Source organism: Filicampus tigris, chromosome 1 (assembly GCF_054856515.1).
Source record: "Filicampus tigris isolate MCC_2025a chromosome 1, RoL_Ftig_1.0, whole genome shotgun sequence".
In the NCBI taxonomy this organism is placed as follows: Eukaryota; Metazoa; Chordata; class Actinopteri; order Syngnathiformes; family Syngnathidae; genus Filicampus; species Filicampus tigris.
In genome coordinates, this window is record NC_141217.1 from 20,833,968 (window position 1) to 20,855,884 (window position 21,917).

Here is a 21,917-nt window from a genome sequence, read left to right on the forward strand (position 1 = left end):
CCCGCGACCCTTGTGAGGAGAAGCGGTATAGATAATGGATGGATGGATGATCTCCATAATATTTTATATTGTTTGTTCATTTGTTTGCCTGTTTGTTCATTTGTTTGTTTGTTTGTTAACGTATGTATTCATTATTATTTAAATGTAAATAAATATGCATTCGAGTCATTCCTTTTTATTTTGCAAATTAATTTGTATTAATTCTGTCCTTTTTTTTATCGTGTCTGTTACAGCTCTCATGTAATGTGTGACAGTATTGTTTGATATTTAAATTGCTTGTTATAAAATATATATTGTCAAATGTCAATAAAGTATTCATAAACAGTCAGTATGCAATTCAGTCACTGATCATTTTATATTAGCATGCAAAGAACGTTTATTGGGCTCAGTGTGGTGTAAGGGTAGGTTTTCATATTGCCTTATGATTTGTACATTCAAGTAAAATTGAAATTATCCTCAAAAAGTGGGGAAAATGCATATTAAAATAGCCTACCTTAAATAACCTATCTTGCGCATGACGTCACTGTCTCAGGCTACCCCAGCTTTTTTACGCATGCGCGTCTCAGAAAGCCGTAAACCCCGCGCAGCATGTCGTAAAATACAACAGAGCCGAAGGTTTTTCTTCTGTTCGGTATTCGTGTTTATTCCATCCCATACTGTAATGCGATCTCGTTTTAGCATCATGACGAAATAAGTCGTTGTTGTGACCGCGCTGTAAGTCAAGCTGTAACAAGCGTGTTTTCCCGTGAGAGGAGCCAAAAGATGACTTGATGTGTCGCAAAAATAAACTCGACAATGGCAACATACGCGGACGCAGAAGGTAGGAAACATGAAGTAAACACAGTCAACTTTCTCTGATTTCGTTTTACTTGTTCACTTAGCATGTACATGTTTGATAAGTTTATGTCTAAATCAGCGCGCCCTCTTTAAAGGACATTCTGTGGTGGTGGAGGTGAGCCCGGACATCCACATCTGTGGATTCTGCAAGCAACAGTATAACAATTTTGAAGTGTTTCTGGCCCACAAGCAGAGTGGATGTTCAATACCCACGCGTGACACTTCAGCCACGGCTGCAGCAGCTTCGTCTCTTCCAGGTAACGTCTTTTTGGCTCTATAGCTTTCTCTCTGTTTTTTTCTGCCTTCACGTTTTTCGTCCTGGTGCCTATCTTCAAATTATTAACTCTTTCATTGGGGAACAAAAACATACTTATCCCTGTGACCCAACACATTCCACAAAAATGCATCTTGCATCCAAGATGTCCACCAAAGTCCCACTCCATATGAAATTTAGAAAAAGCATCCTCCCTGGAGCTTCTCAAGCTTAGCCTCTGCAATTTTTAGCAAGAACTAACTCGAGTCAAGTCATGTCACCTTGACAATTGGCCTTGGCTTTCTCCTTTTGTATTGTTTACTTTGTATCCATCTCTTCATCTTCCCACGGTCTCCTTCATGTTTTCCATTATGTCTCCTTTTCCCCCACTCAGGCATTGAGGTGGTTTTAGAGGAGACCTTCCAGACGTGTGTCCTCAGAGGGGTTAAGAAGATCCTGACCAAACCGCAGAAGACCAAAAAGCTAAAAGGTGCACTAACGTCCAAGAGGTACAGCTGTTGTTTCTCAGGTTAGTCGCGTCTTATTCCAGCAGAACAAAACACAAATGTCACAAAAAAAATATTGCTATTTTATAGAGATGGGGGACTCGAGTCATATAACTTGACTCGAGCCAGAGTCGTGTTGCTATTTTTAGGACTTGCAACTTGCTTGCCAAAAACACGGGGATGACTTGACGTGGGACTTGGTATCTAAGTGACTCGACTTGACTTAGACTTCTACTGCTATGTTATATTTTCTGGCAGTCTGGGTGTCCTGTAGCACCATGCTGCCTCTCACAGGTCAGTCTTGGTAATTCGTTGAGTTTTTTAATAACGCACACACGTCTGATTGACCAATAGTATTGATTTGGAAAAAATGTGAAATATTCACATTTGAGGTTTCACCCCGACGGCGGCGATTCGTAACGTTCTTATTCTGCACTGTTTATGTATGCGTATGCAATGATGATGCATCAAGTTTTACTAATCACAAAATTCCCTCGAAAAACATATTTTTGCGTTTTGTGTCCCATATTGTGTTTTCTTTGCTTCAGGTTGCACCTTCAAGACACAGTATGGCCAAAAAGACATGGAGCGACACCTTAAAACTCACACTGGTACGTTTCTGCCTCCCATTCAGACTCCATTAAAAAGCTAGCGGAACGCTTGGGTGTACATGTTACTCTAACTATCCTTTCGCTCTCTGCACCTTCAGGTGAGAAGCCGTTCGAGTGCGAGCTGTGCCACAAACGCTTTAGCCGGCGGGACAAGCTCAACATGCACAGCCGCTCGCACACGGGCGAGAAGCCTCACAAGTGCAAACTGTGCCCATATGCGGCGGCCGACAGCAGCAGCCTGAAGAAGCACTTGCGAATCCACTACGACGAGCGGCCCTTCAAGTGCCAGATCTGTCCCTACGCCAGCCGCAACTCAAGCCAGCTCACCGTGCACCTGCGCTCGCACACCGGTAGGTCGACGCCCATCCCAACCATACATTTGGTCCTAAGAGTGGAATCTGCATGTGTCCCCGCCGCGGGGAAGTTGATGTTACGATTGTTATCGAGGGGTTTTCATCTTCTCTGACGTATCCGTGCTTCACATGCGCCGTGTAGTATATTCACTGCTGCCTCCATGAGTCAAAATCATTTTATTGCCTTTTTGGGCACTGCTTTTTCTAAACTACAGCTCTGGTCTCAAGTCAAAAAGTCAAGTCAAATTTATTTATATAGCCCTTAATCGCAGGGAAGTCTCAAAGGGCTTGACATATGCACCCGATCATATACACGACATCTACTGATCTTAACCCCCAGGAGGGCAAGGAAAAACTCCAAAAACCCCATCTGGGGAAAAGTGAGAAACCTTGAGAAGGGACCACAGATGGGGCAATCCCCCTTCCAGGATGATCAGGCTGCAATGGATGCCGAGTGGGCATCATTGAACACACATTATAGTACTATACAGTGTTTGTTAAATCGATGTGAAGGTTAATCAAATGAAGTGCTGCAGGAAGATGACATCTCACTAAAAGAAGACATTCTAGTTGTAAATAGAAATGCTCCGCCCCTCATCATTATAGTTGCAAAAGACGGACTCGCCAGTGGCCCGATAATACATGTGTTCATGTGTGTGACTCAACCTAATGCTGCTTTGAGTGTCTGTGTGTGTGCAATGACGATCTTGTCTTAATTTACTGAGAAATTACTCAATGTCAAATCTGTGCCCATTAACTTGAGCACTAAGTTATAATTTTGTTGTATGCAACAGCACAAGAGAATTTAATAGAAAATAAACATTTATCAGATCAGTTAAGTGAAATTTGGTCATTGTCGGCACACCTGATGACCTCCTGGCCGCACAGTGGTTGGAATCACTGCACTAGTCTGTGCACCATGCCGTCTTCCTGTTGACATTTTTGTGACCAATAAGATAAGAGAGGGATGTCACAAGCATGGTTTGTTGAAGAAAACAGAATATCGATTCGGACCGTTGAAGGACCACCGCAGTTGTGAGAGCGCCCTTTTGTGTCTTGTGTTCCCCAAGGAGATGCACCCTTCCAATGCCAGCAGTGTGACGCCAAGTTTAAAATCAACTCCGACTTAAAGAGACACATTCGGGTCCACTCGGGAGAGAAACCTTACAAGTGTGACCTGTGCGAGTACCGCTGCGCCATGAAAGGTAACCTCAAGTCTCACGTTCAGATCAAACACGGCACAGAGAACGCCTTCCACTGTGCCCATTGCGAGTTCACGTGCGCCAACAAGATGGCGCTGCGGCAGCACTCGCGCCAGCACCGGCCCGTTCAGCCCATTCAGTGCCCAAAGTGCACGTACTCCTGCGCCAGTCGCGGGGCACTCAAAGTCCACGAGAGGATCCATTCCGAGGAGCGTCCCTTTAAGTGCGACTCGTGCAACTATGCCTCCAAGCAGCGCAGCAACCTGGTCATCCACAAGAAGAGGTTCCACTCGGACACACCCGAAAAGGGTGGCGGGAAAAGGGCGGGCGAGGACCCGCCCAAACCCGTCAGCTCCCGATACCGAGCCAAGCTGGACGCCACTCGAGCCTTCAGCTGCGATTCGTGTAGCGCTTCATTTGTGAGGGAAGACTCGCTGAGGAGTCACAGGAAGCAGCACCGAGAGACCCAGAATCCGCTGCAGGTGCAAGTGAGCGCTCCGCTTGCCCATGTGATGTCACCGCGCGACAACACTCAGCTGGAAGGCCCGGTTCAGGTGGACTCGTTGGCCCCTTACAACAGCACCCAGCTGAAAATTATCGTGTCTTCTGCGGAGAGTCCCAACAAGATGGTTCTGTTGAGTCCAGAACACCAGGACATGGTGGTGAACTCCATGATACAGCAGGTCAACCTCCTGGCACCTGTGCAGCCACCCGGGGTGTCCCAAAGCACGGAGCCCACCTTTGTACCCCAGACGGTCCTCTTGACATCGCTCCTCTCCGCCGACGACACCAACAGCCCTCTGCACCAAACGCTGGTCCACTCAGCAATGGGCGCTCAGGACTCCAGCATTGTCCCTCAAACTTTCATCACCACCTGCACCGAACTGGAGGACTTAAGCGCTTTGGTCCAAGAGGGTGGCACAGAGGTGACCGTGGTAACGGAAGGGAATGCGGCCACGGTGACCCCGAAGAGTCCGACCGGACCAGCCACAGAATCGACGGCAGGTCCGGGGGAAGGTCAAGGGCAGTGCCTTAGCATGTGAGCAGCTCCGATCCGAGCAGAACTTTTTAAATGGACATTTACTGCAACATAAGCTACTTTCCCTGGAATAAACTCTTTTGGGGTCTGGTGTTCACTTTAGTCATGTGCTTGCAATGATGCTGTATTTACAATGGTCTTTTTTTTTCTTCTTAGGATTTAGAATATCTAATTGATGATGTGGTGCTGTAATAATAGGACTTGGACTCATGTACTCTCATAAGCAGACGTGGGGAACATGCAACTTTGTAAGTATAGAAAGCCATTTGAGCATTTATCCGATAGCCTTGATATCCATCTGAAGGTCCGTTTCCTAGCATGCTGTTTGTTCTCACTCGGACAATTCGTATTTCCGCACATTAGTAGGATGTTCTGTTCATCTTGGCACCGCGTTCCAAATTGATTTGCAAATTGATTTTCTCCGATTTTTACAGTTTATGCAATTGGCATGCAGCATAAGTTTCAAGACATCACTTGTTTGGGATTCATTTGAATGTTTTTCAAACAAACCTCCCAATGATAACAGTATTTTATTTATTTATTTATTTATTTTCAAAAATAAAAACCCTGTCCCAAATTTTTTTTTCACAGCAGTGTTTCAAGACATTGTATAGGTTGTCATTTGTTGAATTTGCAGCATTGGGAGGCTTAAATCAAAAGTGATTTCAATCAAAAACATCTGAACAGGCCAAGTTCCATCTGAACATCGGGCCTCTTATTTGACAGCGTCTTCGCAAGTCTTGCCTCCATTGAACTTGTGAATTTTACTCTCTGCTTGAATTTATTTGCAGCATATCAGAACAGGCTCTCTGTTTGGATGTGAACTGCCTCCCACCCTCATAGATCTTTGCTTGAGGATGCTCCAAAGGTTCTGAACAAGGTTGAGTTGAGGTCAGGGGAGGATGTGGCTACACCATGAGTTCCTCCCCTTTTATGCCCAGAGCAGCCAATGAGGCAGAGGTATTGCTTGCAGCATAAGATTGTTCACCGATGAGTGCCGAGCAACCCTGGAGGGTCAAGATGGATGGAATAGTGTATGTTTGGTGGATGAGTACCATGTCCCAGCAAGGTTGCACCATCAGCAGGGGGGTAGTGGAGTCATGTTTTGAGACAGAATCCTGGGGAGGGAACTGCTTGGCCCCTTTCGGGTCCCTGAAGGTGTGAAAATAACCTCCGATGTGGAGTTTCTGATTGACTACTTTCTTTGATGGTCCAAAAGAACAGCACTTTGCGAAACAATGCCATCTTTATGCATGGCAATGAACCATCTTCATCCCAAATGCAATCCTGGGAGACTATTCTGACATCATGGAAAGAAATTCAAGCAGAAGCTGTCTAAAAACTCACAGGTTTAATAGATTCGTGTGTTAAAGTGGAACTTACTTGACCTGTTAAGATGCTTTTGATCTCAGCAAGTACAACCACCTAATGTAATTCTGCAAATTCAGAAAAATTACTATTTTCATTTACAGCCCATAAAATGTCTCGAAACACTGCTGTGCATAATTATTTTGAACAGTGCATTTGAACAAAAACGACATTGTGATTTATTTATTTTTTAAATACCGTTGTCTTTGCGAAGTTTGTTTGAAAGCATTCTACTTACCGGTATTCACTAAAAGCTGATGACTTGAAAATTATATTGAGTGCTGTTTGCATTGACTATTGATAGAAACCAGGGAAAAACATCATTTGCATTATAATATGGAACGCGGTGTGCAATGTTAGTGCCATTAGTGAAGCGCTAGATGTATATTAGTAGATATTTAGACACTGAAAAAATGGTGTTTTGAATTTACTCAATTTTATTTTGTCAAGTGGTTGAACAAAATGTATCTGATTCCAGATACATTTTGTTCAACCACTTGACATAACTGGTTAGACAGTCGTTCAATTAGTGTACTAGAACATGGACTTTAAGATAGATATCAGGGATGTCAAAAAATGTGCAATGTTTTCCAGACATGACTGAATGAATATTTAATCCGGCCTACAATGCAATTCGAAAAACGAATATAACGCGTGAGAACCTGTTATGAAAAAGAGCAAATGAATAAATAAAATTCACCCACAAATGCCCCCAAGTATTTTGTGTTGACCCCGATCGTCCGCCCCTTGAGTTTATAGGGTGACTGAAGCAGCTGGACTGCAGTTCCCCAAATTCTCCACAAGAAGGCAGCAGGTAGACAGGATTACACGATGTCAATATCGATTTTCTTTTTTAACCTTCAGATGATTCTACCCAGGTCCTATTCATCGTACATCTTGCAAGTAGAAAAGCTAAAAATGCACACCAAGGTCTGACTTTCTTAAAAGCCATGTTTCTCTCCACTGATTGATTTTTCAATAAAGTGCTGTCCTTCTTCAAGCCTCCATCATCTGGCCTCTTGTTCCTTAGTTGAATCCAGCACTTAGTTTTTTTTTTTAATGTGAATGTTGCACTTGAACACTTGACCATTGATTATTTTTTTTTAAATACCTTTTAGTCTAAATCATGTAGTTCTGGTGGAAGTTGCAGAGTGGGCATCAGGAGCCTGTGACTCAAAACAAAGGAATATGAAGAGAAACCAAGTTCCACCTGTATCATAATTATGAATGCTATAGTGTTAAAACCATGTCTTTACAGTTAAAGGTTTTATGATGACAACAGTTTTTGAAAATATAATAACCAGTGCCACAGTGTTTTGCCAGTCTGCCTCAGATTTCTGAGGTCTGGGTTTGAGACTCTTCTTGGGCTATTCTGTGTGGAGGTGCATGTGCAAGTTTTATAACTGGTTAGTTGATTTGGTGTAAATAAAGTAAAATTGATAATAAGAACATTTCTGTGTATGTTTGAGGCAGGGGTGTCTGAACTTTTTTCAATTGAGGTTCTGCATTAAACACACTAAAATCAATCAAGTAAATAATATATTGTTTAGATTTTTAGTGTGAAAAACTGCTATATAACAGCTTTCTATTAAATGTGATAAGGCAAATAGTTAAGGATTTTTTTTTGAAGATTTTGGTGTGTCCAACGCCCCTGGATCTGACTAGACTAGATCTACCCCTGCACTGAATAGCAGCCGAAGCTCATCTCCACATTCAGAACTAAAACAATTGCAAACTGTTGTAAGCTGACCATTTTTAAAAGAGTTACTTGAGGATCATGAATGAGATATATTCATACATAGGACATTGTCAGAGAAGTGGAAGAAAGTATTCTTGCATCTTTATTCACCACGGTGTTTTGAAGAGTAAATGTGTCATTATAGTTGTAAATAGTTTATTTGTTGGATATTTAGAAATATCTACATACCCCCAATCATTTATTTGTAGTAGTGCCACCATTTTTTTTAATCACACACTCCCTTCTCACTCTGCCTACATTCACTTTTTAATTTTTTTTTAAACTAGTTTGCGGGTTGTTCCAAATGTTATTTTTAGTATGCTCCAGGGCGCTGAAAAATAACCTCAGAGCCGTACTTTGGACACCCCTGTTTTAATTATGTTGTGCATTTTAAAGAGGAAGTCAATCCCCCAAAAGTCTTTGCAATACAATATGTTCTATGCACCTTCACTAGTCACACCCATTTCCAGCCATCACGGGGGCGGCCATTTTGTCACTTCTGTCAACTGAAAGTGACATCACAGTGTCTCAGTGCATAGGTAATGACCAATCATGACTCACCTGTTTTCTGAAGCTGATAGCTCATTACCTGAGCCCTTAGTAGTTGTGATGTCATTTTCAGTTACAGCAAGTGGCAAAATGGCCGCCCCCTGAGATGGACAAAAAACATTGGATTTTACTGCTTAACTCTTATTCCACAAACGCAATATTAATCAGAATGCCATGTTTTGACTAGTGGGCCTAGAAAGAACATTTTGGGTTGACTGACGCTTGAATGACAAATTGGTTTATTATTCCAAATTACAGTACATTTGAATATATATACCTTTTTATATCACATCTACAGTATGAAGGACCTGGCCCATTTGTCTGTTACAAAAATCAAACGTTTGCCCACCCATGCTCTAAACCTGACTCTCACCAAGTTCAGCTGGGATAAACTGGAGCTCACCTGCAACCCCAGTGAGGGCACGTGTTGTACAAAATGAATGCATAATAACCAATAGAGTCGTGACAAGAAGCATATGTTATGCTTTAGCGAAAGGGTCACCAACATGGTCCCCGCAGCTACCAGGTTGCCCCAAAGGACCACATGAGTTGTCTGCGGCTCTCTTCTGAAAGTAGCTCACCAGTGATGGGACATTGTCATTTCCAAGAAACGCTGTAGAATACTTGCAGGGATTTATAGAAATAAAATGTTGCATATTAATATGAGAAAACTCATGACCATGTAATCAGTGTCTTTGGCATAGATGAAAGTCATGCAGTGTTAATAGCAGCTAATGTGCATGAATCCGGTCGCCCGGCACATGAATGAATATCCCAAAAGTTGCTCTCAGTTTACAAAAGTTTGGTGAGCCCTGCTTTAGCGTATTTATGACTTTGTCCTCAGATGCTTCTGCCAGCTTGTAATGGTTAGTTTTTTCCTTCAAACCAGTAGGGCTCTTGTTTTGACCTGACTAACAAGACTATTTATTAGATTGTAAAATGTTGTTAAACTTGAGCGTTAAAAAGAAACATGTATCCAGTGATCCAACCATTAACATCTCTATTTCATACTTGGGTTCTGCTCACACAGGTCATCATTCTCAATTTTTAAGACTGACTAAAGAATGTGAATGGTGAAGTAGTACAACAAATAACGTGTACTGGATCAAAGAAAGCTATTACAACATTATTTGAATATATATATATATATATATATATATATATATATATATATATATATATATATATATATATATATATATATATATATATATATATATATATATATAATTTAGATTTATTTATTTAAAGTGTTTCATTTAATTGTGACAGTCTATTCCAGATGAATCTTAATTGGCTTTAGTGTCTGTGTCTGTGTGTGTGTGTGTGGGTGTGTGCGCGTGCGTGTTCCACTTGAAGTTTGCAGCAGTTTGATAATGTTTTGGCGCGTCTTCCTTCCTTCCTGTGTTTGAGTGGGGTCATAAATGCCACCACCCCCCCCCACACACACACACACAAAAAAAGCCATTTCCACTCACCAGCTGCTTAAAGAAATCGTAAGTTTTGCGAGATGCATTCCTCCTGGACATAAAGTGCAACCACAAGCACACAAAGACCAAAATGTCAACATGTCTTCATACTGAATGAATGATGATGTGTGTTTGCATGTGTCAACTTTTAACTCCACCATTATGACCTTTGCTTTGTATTCGCACAATGCGCCATCCAGCCACTAATGAAATTAACTGATTGTTGACATATTGATGACTGTGACTCTTTAATCAGAGGTTGGCAAGGTTTGGCCCACTGGCCACAGATATCCTGCTCTGTTATTCAATACGGCATGCATTTTTGAGGCTCATGTCATATTTGTTGTAGTACTGTCAAGCAATTTTTTTTTTTTTTCTTTTTTACAATTTGTAACAGCTATTTACTTGAGGAAAATCGTTTAATTAAAATCACCAAATAGAAAAATGTATTTTAATTCAAATAATGTTGTAATAGCTTTCTTTGATCCTTGAATACAAATTCTTCTGTAAAATGCAACTGGGCTGCCACAGGAGGTAAATAAAACTGTTTTGTAACGCTTTAAATAATTTAAATTAATCTCCAAAATTAATTCTTTAACTTTGATAGTCCTAATATGTTGCATTCCCCCCCCCCCCAAAAAAAATGTTTCATTAAAATGTATTTCTTCATTTCGTATGATCTAAATAAAAATGATTAATATAATTTAAATAAATAAATATTAGTCAGAACTAATTGTATATGATAACTTGTTTATTTCATCTATGTAATTTATGTACCTCATCTGTTAAAGACCTGGCGCGTCTGTTAGTTTTAAAAATCAAATGTGGCCGTTTTGCGTTAAGGTTTTCCCAACTCCACTCTCTATGGTGTTTTTGCAAACACCTCCAAAGTTGTATAATGTTATTTTGTATCTTTATCTTCAAGATAAAAACATAAAAGGCACAAGATGGGTCAACGGCTGTCATTTTGTTTGTTAGTTTGTTTGCAGCGAATACAGAGGAACCGCCTCCATAGGATTCAACTATTCCAGGGTTAAGTTGCCACCACCATCAAACATTTAATCAACTCTGCAAGCAAAGTTTTTTCATAAGATGTTAATGTTTGGAACTGGTATAAAAGTGTAAAAAGAAGTTAATCACAGGTCCTGGCTTTCACTATTTGCTGCCAGGAAACTGAAAGGGGGAGTTAATATTAAAACCTGAAAACAATAAAGCACTCAATCTCAACTTCAATGACAAAGGCATTAATGCCAAAGTGATTTGCATTAGAAATACGCCTCCTGCATCTCATTTTTTTTAATTGTTGGAATTGACAGACAAATGGAAAAAGAAGTAACTTCTGTATGGTGGAAGTTAAAAAAATAAAAAATAAAACAGCTGCCCTTTGATGTAAAAAATATGAGATGAAATATTTCTCACAGTGAGGGAACGTCACGCATCACTCTTTTAACATTCTTAACTAAAACTAATTATGGTGGTGGAAAAAGAAGTCAACCTCTGTCCATCTATCCATTTCTTGTAGCGGCTGTCCTAATTAAGTGTCTGTGTGTTCGGGGCCAGGAGCCTTTCTCAAATAACTTTGGGCAAGAGGAGGGGTACACTGGACCGGTTGCTAGCCAAACAGAGAATTTAGTTTCATTTCAGTTAACGTAACATGCATGCTTTTGCAATGTAAGAGCTGAAATCTCGACTACCTGGAAAAAAAAGTCACACAAGCACCGTGAGACACATGAAGGCCTTAGCCAAGATTCAAGCCCCGAACCTGAGAACTGTGAGGCAGACATGCTCACCATACTTCCACACTGCCGTACTGCCATAGTCAAACTTAAAGTCAATAAATGATGTCCACAAATTTACTGTCACGCCGACATGTAGATTGAGGTGTACCCGCGAGGTGAATCTTTTCACAAAACATAGCCGTCTTTGAATTACCTACCACATTTTGTTCACTTTTTGTTGTCATCTCATTTTCCCTCCTTGCCATCACTTGGTAGCCCGCATTGTAGTGCGACTTTTACGATGTGTACATGTGATTTCACAAAGCTCCACAAATATGTGCGCCGGGTGTGACACGACACACATGTTCATTTTTGCCTTTCTCTTTGAACCTCTTAAATGTCCAAATCTGCTTTCCACTTCATTTCCTCCAAAAATGCACTCTTGTTTGATTGTGTTTGAGCATATTTTAACAGGAAAAATGTGTTTTGGTTGCTAGTGAATTTTCATTCTAAACCCTGAAAAAAGAAGAACACTGGACTTCAATTTAAGCTTAACATTTACCTTATTTCTTTTAATCTCTTTAAAATTTGAGATCATTTTAGCGAGATTTGGCTATGTTATTAGACTACAAGATGATCTGAGATTTTTGGGCTACCACACATGGTCTATTTGACTTCTAGGAAGGAACCACAGTTCTAATTTGGGGTCTTGAGCTGAAAAAATTTGGTAAAGCCTTTTTTTAAGGTGTTGTCTTTTGTCTTTTTTTATCTCACCCAGCTTGTCAGGAAGCATTATCCTGACACGCTGTCTTGTTATTGTTGCTGCTTTAAGACTAAAAACAGCAGTTGGAAAAGTCCTGGGGGGTGGGCAGAAAAATAAGTGTAATGTTGAGCCAATAGGCAGTGCTGTGGTGAGAGCAGAAAAGCCCATAAAAGTCCTTTAATGGACAAAGGAATGCTACAGTATCTGGTGTGTGCGCAGACCAGCGCACTCCATGATGACACGCACAGGCTGCCACCATTTTGTCACATTCGGTACAAATAGATCAGCTTTTGTGCTTCCCTAACTGATGATGTTAAGTTTGGGAAAGCACTTTTATTTCATTTTGATGGGGGGGACACAAGTGGAGTGGTGCGGCATCAGGTGTTACCTAGTTGTGTCGTTGTCGCATGTCAGCATGTTGCTTTGTGTTTCCTGTGACCAAATTTGCAGGACAATTGACCCCCAGCCCCCAATCCTCTCCAACAACCCCCCGCCTTTCCTTGAGCTCTCCTCTTTGAAAAAGATGGGTGGATGGATGGATGGATGGATGGATGGATGGATGGATGGATGGATGGATGGATGGATGGATGGATGGATGGATGGATAGATAGATAGATAGATAGATAGATAGATAGATAGATAGATAGATAGATAGATAGATAGATAGATAGATAGATAGATAGATAGATAGATAGATAGATAGATAGATAGATGAATTTTTCGTAATTGTCATACAAGAGTACGACCACTTTTCAAATTAAAACATTCAAACAGGAACACAGTGTAGTTTGACTGTGTGTAGTTTCTTCTCACAATCTTCTTCTGTCTCTTTTTTTCAATAGGGGTGCCAAAGAAGAAGGTAATTTACAGAGGTAATCCTTTGGTTCTCGCTGATCTGAGCTGAAGATTGTATGCTGCATTTAACGGGTACGATTGCTTTAAATTAGTGTACTGTATGTCAGTGTTATTTGTGTTAGACCTATTTCATGACCAACAAAAAGCCTTCTTTTTTTAAAACAATGCTAGGAATTCCTCTGGTTTCAACAGATGGCTATTAGCAAGTAAAAATATTGTCTTTGTTCACACATGCCTTATCCTAGGAAAACAAACATGATGGAAATCTGATCTTTACATGTGCAAGCCATTGTGTGTATGTGTGTGCGCGCGTGTGTGTGTGTGGTGTTTGTGTGATGAGTATGCGCTCTAGCTGCCATTTATTTACCTTGCCTGTTTTCAAAGTGCTTCAATCACACAGCAGCTGTCGTATCCATTCTTTTGCTATTAACATAGTCTTATTGCTTATGACGTTTGACAATACCAATTAGAAATGGCACTTCCATTAGAAGTTGCATGTGAATGTTGAAAAATGATGGATGCTACAGAACAAAATGAGGAATTTAATACATCAATTTTTATACATCACGTCGTATCATAATCCCCACTATACAAATTGGCCCTCTTGTGACTGAGCAGTACAGGGATGACATTAAAGATGAATGGACTCTTCCAAAACACGTGGGAGAATGTGTTATGGTTGAACATAATTACAAACGGTATGTTTGCCGCAAACACAGGACTGCTAGTAACCAAAAGAACACCATGGCTACGGTGAAGTCTGGTTGGCACCATCATGCTTTGGGGCCTCTTTTCTTCAGCTGCAATTGGGGTTCCACAGCAGTCAGTGTTAGGACAAAATCTTGAGGGCTTCTTCTAGAAAGCAAAAACAAATAAAGCCAGAAAAAGCATACTAGTACAATTTTTTTTTTTTTTTAGTTAATCAGAGGCATTTTAAATGGTGTCTGAATGTCTGATTGGTTAAGGCACATCCCAGTTATAAGATGGTGTGTAACTACATTGTCTTAGTTGTTTACTTCTATTTCCCCTTTTGAAAAGATTTGTTGTCAAGTTATACGTCACAATGTTCAAAAAGGTTTTGAAATTATTTATCTTGGTCTCTTATATATCACAAAACATGACATTAGAATTGATGCGTGTAGACTTTTAAAATCCACCGTATTTGTTATTGCCATGTTTATGCTAAAGTGACAGTTTGATGAGTTTTAGAAAAGCTGATAATAGATGAGGATGTGACACCCCTGGATTCGGGCACCTAAGCCGCCGGTTTGTTTAAGCTTGAAGGGATAAAGCTGGGCTCATAATCAGAACTTTCTGGTACTTTAGATAACCTCTTGGGGTTTCAGCCTGTTGCCATGCTTGGTTATTCGTGAACATGCCATGTCAGACCTAGGAAACATCATTGTTTTCATTTTGATAGGCTCTTTTTCAGGAATGGGGCAGCAATGAGGTGGTGGTTGAGGGGTAGAGATAAGATTTTTTTGTCTCTTCTAATTCTTGTCAGAAAGCTCCAAACGTGGCGTCTCATTATTTGTTATAGAGTACTGTATTTTATGGACTATAAGGCGCCCCTTTATATAAGCCGCATCCACTCTATTTAAAAAAAAAAAAAAAAATGAAAAAACGATATATAAGCCACACCGAGTTATAAGATGGTTGAAAAATGTTTTTACTGCATTTACAGAACGATTTTGAACTGTAAATGTACATGTATGTACCTGAACCGATTCTTTCCCAACAGTACCTTTAACACAGCAGCAACTTTGCTGAGTAAAACGGAAGAGAACGAGAAAATAACCAGTACTTATCTTCATTTCACTTTCCGCTGCCGCCTCCAACGTCTCACCATAGAATCGTCGGTGTTAAGCTTGCGTACAGCCGCGCGGTTTCCTTCCTGGATAGCAAGATCGATGGCCTTCAACTTAAAACTTGCATCATACGAAGTACTTCGTGTGGGTTGCATGATGAAGTGGCGAGGGTTTGAAAATAATTAACTGTTTGTAATTTGTCGTCCGTGTTCTATCTGCTCAAGAAAAATTAGCGTATTCTTCTGTGCATTGGAAGAAAAATCAAAAGAATAGCCGTACCTTTATATAAGCCACATGGTTCGAAACCTAAGGAAAAAGGAGCGGCTTATAGGTCGGAAAAAACGGTTGCAACAAATACATTGTTCTCCTTAGGACAAAGTAACAAAACATCAACATGATTTTGGGACTATGCTAAAGATTCAACATTAAGTTTAGTCAACATTGCTCTAGTTGCCAATGGCGAGTATTTGTTTTGTTACCATGACGACCGGGGCTGGAGGGCCACTAATAGTGCAAAAAAAAAAAAACTGAATGCCCATGAAAAATCAATTGCATTTTCACTCATGAAGGCATTATACTTTGACTTCATCTGGCTTCAATGTCATCCTTGATTTGCTTGAAAATGGCGGATCTTCGCCCAGCCTTGCTACCAAGTTATGGGCGAAGAAACTCTCTGTGGGGACAGTGTTATATCTAATTTAGTCGACTTGTGACAAAATGATTTGGAAAAATTCTGAACAGCTTCCTTACAGAAACATTTGTGAATGTGGCATTTGCGGAAGCCCACCGCACCCCAAATTGTGTCTTGCAATACAAAGCAAAAAAAATAAAAAACTCACTGATTTTATATAATGATTTAAAGGTCACTTTTTCACATTGCCCCACAATCCATATGTGAACCAATCCTACAAGAGAGTTCCAGCAGTATTAGGCACACCAACAGTGGCTAAATGTATAATCTTCTCTCTGTGTTGCTGACCAACCTGCATGATTTCAAGGCCAAGCTAAAGCCACGACATCCATATTCCTTACCAGCCCTTGTGCGGGCCAGACTTTTATTCCACAAATGCCTGCATTCTGGCCCCACGTCCACCCAACCCCCTCCATTGAGCCGAGTCATATTTGCTGTTTGTTTGACCCCGGCAGGGCACAAACGCAGGCTGATCCTTCATCGGAGGACAAAGCTTATGTTTGCAGTGACATCATAAAATGCCTGCACTTGGAAAACAATGGCTGATGAATTCCGTGAGACTCCAACACAGTCAGTCCGTCGGTCGGACAGACAGACAGCGACACCCGAAACTTCCAGTTTAGTGGAAAGTTTCTGACATGAATCCACACCTTGGTCAAACACACTTCCCAAAATGAGGGGCGCTTTCTGGTCAGACGAGATCCAATTGCTGTTTTTTAGAAGTTAAATAGTCTTTGTTTGTCATGATATTTTGTTCCATGGAAGGCGATAGTGTGACGAATCAGCATGGTGTGAAGATGGAAAACAGATTTTTACAATAGAAAATGAAAAAAAAAAGGAATAATTGGGTAATGCAGCGTACTTTTTTAATATGAGCATGGGTTTTACTCCAGTTTCTTCCCACATTCCGAAAAATTCATGTTGATTTTGAAGACGCTAAAATGTCCATATGTGTGAATGTGAGTGTGAATGTCAATTTAAATGTGTCATGCGATTGGCAGGTGACCAGTCCAGGGTGTACCCCGCCTCTCACCCAAAGTCATCTGGGACAGGCTCCAGCTCACCTGCAACCCTAATAAGGAGAGGCACAATAGAAAATGGATGGTCTGGTGCAAAGCAAAAAGAAATTCGATTATTTATTACGATTACTTACAATACTTGCATTCTCTGTCAGCCATTAAAGTTTCCTTTTTTTTTCCATTTGAGTAGCGCCACCTCAAGGAGCCATGTAGTATTGATGCCCAATTAATTTTTTTATGAGGGTTTACATATTTTATTTATTTATTTATTTTTAATGGATTGGTTAATGGATAAGGAAAAGATTCAAAACAAAGCTGCCAGTCTTTTTTCCATAAAATCTTTTTTCCTTGATTTTTAACCTTTTAAGCCTGATTGTTTGAGCCACAACATAACAGGAGTTTCAACGTACATGTCCATATACAATATGGCAATACGGCTTGATGGGATACACTGTGGTCGGCTCCGACAATCCATTTGTACTCTGAGGAAAAATACATCATTTTGATACTTTTGCTCCTGTAATACATTGTGCCTCCCCTAATACTTGTGTGATCATTAAGTCCAGATTGGAGCTGGGGGGTCAGGACGGGGGTGAGTGGGTGGTTCTTGTTTTTCAAGCCTGCCTGGAATGTGTTGCAGACATCTCTTTTATTAGCATTTGTGATCCCACCCCCAGCTATGAATCTGCTGGTGGTCTGATAACGGGCCTCAGATTGCATCAGTTTGCAAACTTGATGAATGGCTCCTAATCATATTTTCACACAGGCCAGCGGTTGCGTGGTGGGGGTGGCAGGCGGGGTCTATAGGCGCAGGAAGCCGTCTTTCATAGGTGTGACGTTTATGAATGTTCTGTTTGGGCAGTGAGAATGTGAGAAGCCTTCATTATACATGCATCCCACCCGTGCGCTCATACCGGCCGCTGGATTAGCATCGTCTTTGTTAGGCTAATTGCATCCTTGTGGGGGAGGTGATGTGTGTATGGATGTACATTCATTTATTGGTGGGAGGCTTCAAATGGAAATGAGTGATTTTCTTTTTGGGAGGTTGAAGCTGCGGGGTTAAGTGTGATTATTCCTGGAGAAAAAAAAAATGGATCATCTGACCTCCGCTCTTGTCAGGATTTGACCCACAACACACTGCCTGGGGCCACTTCCTGTTGTCACATCGCCACTCCAGATAATTCATTAGTTTATGTATTTGATGCACTATTCCTTAAGTGACAATGACCACATTGCGGACAGATTTCTTCTATTAATTGAGCCCCGAGTAACCTGACTCCTTTAAGGGAATGTTCTCAATCAGGCCGATTGTTTCTGCTCACTTACAGTTCCTCCCGGGAAGATAAGTCTGGTCTGGCCTCGGAGATAAGAGCGCGACCCTAAGAGCCGGGATGAGACGTTCACTGTCGACACGTCTGCTCGGGATGATTCGATTTGGTCCGCAGCAGCCGACCACATTCTGGATATAAGGAGGTGTGACTCAACGCATTGTGGGCATCTTGGAGGTTGTGAGTCACCTCATTTCATCGGGCTGTGACTTGGCTGTAAAAGACAGGAAGTTGCTTTTAGTGTCATTTCCAGTAGATTTCCCACTTTTAGGAAAAGGGATGGGTCTGTCTGGGATGTCAGATGAATTTTGTAGCAGAACACAACACAAGGGTGGATGTTTTTTGTTTTTGTTTTCTTGTACCAAAATTTCCATGCTGAAAGTGGTTGTGGCTGAGTAGAAATGGAGGCGGAAACAAATATAGATTTATAACACCGCTAATACATAGCAAACCCCAGATACCATGCAAATATGACCCCTGGTGGCTTCTCTTCCTTTTTGCCACTCGTCATGGCTACTGTGGAATTATTTTGCTGCGTCACAGGAAAAAAAAGCAAATCGGCCAAAGTTAATCATTGGACGCACACTAAGCTGAGCTTGGGCAGCACGTTGACCTTGTGGTAGAATGTTTGCCTAACAATTGTGTGGTTCTAAGTGTGAATCTTGGCATGCTGCTAAAAATTGTCCTCCAAAAAACTAGAAGGTCCTCAAAAATGCAAAGAGACCTAAAAAAGACAACCGTTTTATTAATGGTGGCAAATTTACAGCGGTGACTTTTTCCCCTCTCACAATCTCACTAGCATTATGTTTGTTAGCTTTTGTCCTGCTCGCACTAGCATGTGAGAGTGCTGACTCATCCTAGTGCGTCTCCTAAAGGGGCACTAATCCCCCACTAGTGTGCAGAGCTGTTGCACTGATGCTTGTTTTGATATAATAACCAACCCCCCTCCCAAAGCCACGTCACCCCCTGCGCCCCCACTCCCGTCCCCTCATTCTCCTCTTCATCCTCCTCTGCTGTGCTTAAAATTGTTTAAATTACCCCGCTGGCATGGGCGTGGCTGCAAACATTCAAAAGGATAGATCATTATCACAACAGCACAGCAGTGCACATTTTGATCATCTATTGATTAATCTAACTGTTTTTTTGTCTTTTTGGTGATCGCCGCTACATTTTGTCCAGAAAAATGAGAGTGTATATGTACCCCCTTTATTCATGGAGCACGCTGACTCATTGATGGCCCTTCCGCAGTCAGCCACCGGGGTACGCCCCTGGCCCGGGCGGCCACGAGTTGCAGCGATGGTCCGTCCGGGAAGTAGAGTTTCTCAAGCGTTGTCTGCCACACTGCTCCCACAAAAAAAAGGGTAGGGTGGGGGAGAGAAGTTTGTTCAGCCTCCATGTGTGGCCCGGTGCCATTCGACAGCCTGATGGTTTGGGACCCCAGTCTGCATTTTGCGCATTACATAACACTCCATGGAAAAAATAATGAAAGAGTCAAAGTAACGTAGAAATGGATGTCACAGGTCCAAAAAAAATAATAGAATTTGTATCGAAGATGATAGTTTGATTATGGTGTTATAAATAATATCATATTTTCCAATTTATTATACTCATTTCTACCCCTTAGAATACATTTCATTCTCACTTTTTCATGTCATATGTACATTTGAAGAATTTTGTTTAAAACGTGTGGTTTATATTGTACTAGTGTTTGGCGTGCACTTTTTCCTACATTTCCAGTTTTTAGTTAGGTATGCGAAATGCAATGGCTCTAAAGTGATTTAGTGGGAGTTCCAGATGTTTTTTGTGGTGTTTATTGCTTCAAAATAAGTGAAATAATATGTTTGAATGAAATAGATAAGCACGTGCAGTCTGACCTCTGTATGTAAATGCTTCCAGCAACTTCCAAATTCAGCCCTCCCAAGTCAAACAAACCCCCATCCCCCAATTCTCATGTTCTCCTGCCCCATGGGAGGAGGGGTGCTTGCTCAGAGTGATCCCAAAGCATCTGAATCCCTTTTAACTAAGTGCTCGGAGAGGAGTGAGAGACCAATTATTCCACCGTGATGCATTCCTTCTTCCAAAGAGGATACCATCACTGCCCTGCTCAGCTCAGCTCAGCTCAGCTCAGCTCACAGAATGCAAACGTCGACCTTCTCCTCACTTCCTGCCAGGCAGAGCAGGTGCTAACCCAAAAAAGATCCACAGAGGTTATTGCGTATTGCAGATAGATAGATCACATTCATACTTGGTGGGAACCAAAAGGCTTTTGTGATGAGTGGGGTGAAGTTCCTGGCAGCATAAACGCAGGCTTAGCGACCATAAGTACAGCTGCAGGACGTCTGAATAGAAGAGGCCGCAATTAGCTGAGATTAATAACAGTGTGCTAAGATGAAGCTCCTCCCTCATGCATTCCCCCCCAGGCACAACTGTTTGTTTTCACCCTTTATAGACATGCTGATTATAAGTCATTAGAGAACTTGCATTCTTTTTGGCATACGAGTCACCAAAACGGGACTTTTTATATGAATATTGGCAGGATGTACACATGTAAATATCCCAATCTCCTCTCAGTGCCATACCTACCGTAAACCAACTGCATGTGCACATGCTAAAGTGCATCTTTGATAGTAGTTCAGCAAAAAACTCTTTACGTTGGATATTATGGAAATTGAAAACCATAGTGTGTTCCAAAGAAATAGACAGAAATATGAATATCTGTGTCACCAGGACATGCCCTAAGACACCAAAATCAAACCGGGTTTATGTTTAAAAAATGTCATATTTATTTATCCAAATTCCAGAACATATTCAAACGGATATGGATTTTATAACCAATTTTACAAAGATTCACTAATATCTTAATCTGCTATTCTTGTGTTCATATTGTATTATACAAAGTATCCCCTCTCGTTGCTAGAGAATGTCATCCTTAACCCTGAAATAAAGAAAAAGGTCAACCAATATTGAATTTAATTTGAGTTTAACGCTCAACACATCTTGTGGTGAGAATGGTAAAATCGGAATACAAAATTTGTTCAAAGATAGCAGTCCGTCAGACTAAAACACAGAACTCAGAAACCCATTCTGCCTCGTTAAAATTCACAAATTTGTTAGCCTGTTCTTGAACTCGGGATATTACAGTAACTTGCTAACGTTAGCTTGACATGATGCAACGTTTAAGATTGCGGCTATTCAGGCATGGACACTTAAGCAAACATAAATATCGCCACTGTCCTGTGAAAAACACTTGTGTCCAATTTTTGAAAATGCGGAAACACCATTCCCGTAAAAAAAGAAAAGAAAATTGAAAAAAAATGGACATTTCAGTTTTTCACATGACAGCGACGATATGGTGGTTTGCAGTGTCAAACAAGTTTAGCTGACACTCAGATATTGAACTACTGTGCAGAATGATTGCGATAGTTGTGTTATGAAGTGGTGTTTGATTGGAGTGTGTTACCTTGCGAGGGTTTATACATTCATACAGGTTAGTTAAATTGGCCAATATCATTGTTTGACCTTTGTCTCCATCTCTCTTGAAGAAAAAGAAGACCAGACACTGCGGGGAAGAAAGACTGCATTAATAATGGGGCTTGACTTATAATAGGACTTGACTTTAGATAACCTATGACTTGACTTGACCATGGAAAATGAGTGTGGACACCTTGAGACTTGAAGGTTAAGACTCGAGACTTGTATTTTTGTGACTTGATCATATCTCTGGGTTGTTGCATGTCTAAGAAAACTACATGGACCCAAATATGCCTTCTATTAATGTTTAATATATTCTCTTTTGAATGCTCCCCCCAT

The 21,917-nt window shown here is 41.0% G+C and overlaps 1 protein-coding gene and 1 long non-coding RNA gene across 5 annotated transcripts; one reads left to right on the forward strand and one right to left on the reverse strand.

The window, feature by feature from the left end:
* The first annotated feature begins 585 nt into the window (after positions 1 to 585).
* On the forward strand, positions 586 to 6,578 carry zfp64 (zinc finger protein 64 homolog (mouse)). Of its 4 annotated transcripts, XM_086025823.1 has the most exons (8): positions 586 to 820; positions 933 to 952; positions 1,031 to 1,094; positions 1,485 to 1,619; positions 2,145 to 2,207; positions 2,306 to 2,557; positions 3,631 to 4,801; positions 4,958 to 5,350. In XM_086025823.1, exons 1-8 carry the CDS (start codon positions 796 to 798, stop codon positions 4,962 to 4,964), a joined length of 1,737 nt encoding a protein of 578 aa, XP_085881949.1. In that variant the 5' UTR covers positions 586 to 795; the 3' UTR covers positions 4,965 to 5,350. The 4 variants fall into 4 exon arrangements, 3 of the variants coding, with proteins under 3 accessions (XP_085881949.1, XP_085881935.1, XP_085881937.1); XR_015086182.1 differs by adding an exon at positions 5,593 to 6,578 and having other exon boundaries at positions 933 to 1,094; positions 3,631 to 5,049; XM_086025809.1 differs by having other exon boundaries at positions 933 to 1,094.
* A 10,117-nt stretch (positions 6,579 to 16,695) lies between these two features.
* Positions 16,696 to 19,439, reverse strand: LOC147153215 (uncharacterized). The gene is made up of 3 exons (XR_015086183.1): positions 19,309 to 19,439; positions 18,106 to 18,321; positions 16,696 to 16,832 (listed from the first exon to the last, which is right to left on the reverse strand). It is a non-coding gene; the product is annotated as an uncharacterized LOC147153215 (long non-coding RNA).
* Between the last annotated feature and the right edge of the window lie 2,478 nt (positions 19,440 to 21,917).

Excerpts from the sequence above, each read along its gene's own strand:
- zfp64 (XM_086025809.1), top strand. The coding sequence starts at position 796 with ATGGCAACATACGCGGACGCAGAAG. Across the intron at positions 821-932 it reads AACATACGCGGACGCAGAAG|GACATTCTGTGGTGGTGGAG; the intron begins GTAGGAAACATG and ends CCCTCTTTAAAG. Across the intron at positions 1,095-1,484 it reads AGCAGCTTCGTCTCTTCCAG|GCATTGAGGTGGTTTTAGAG; the intron begins GTAACGTCTTTT and ends TCCCCCACTCAG.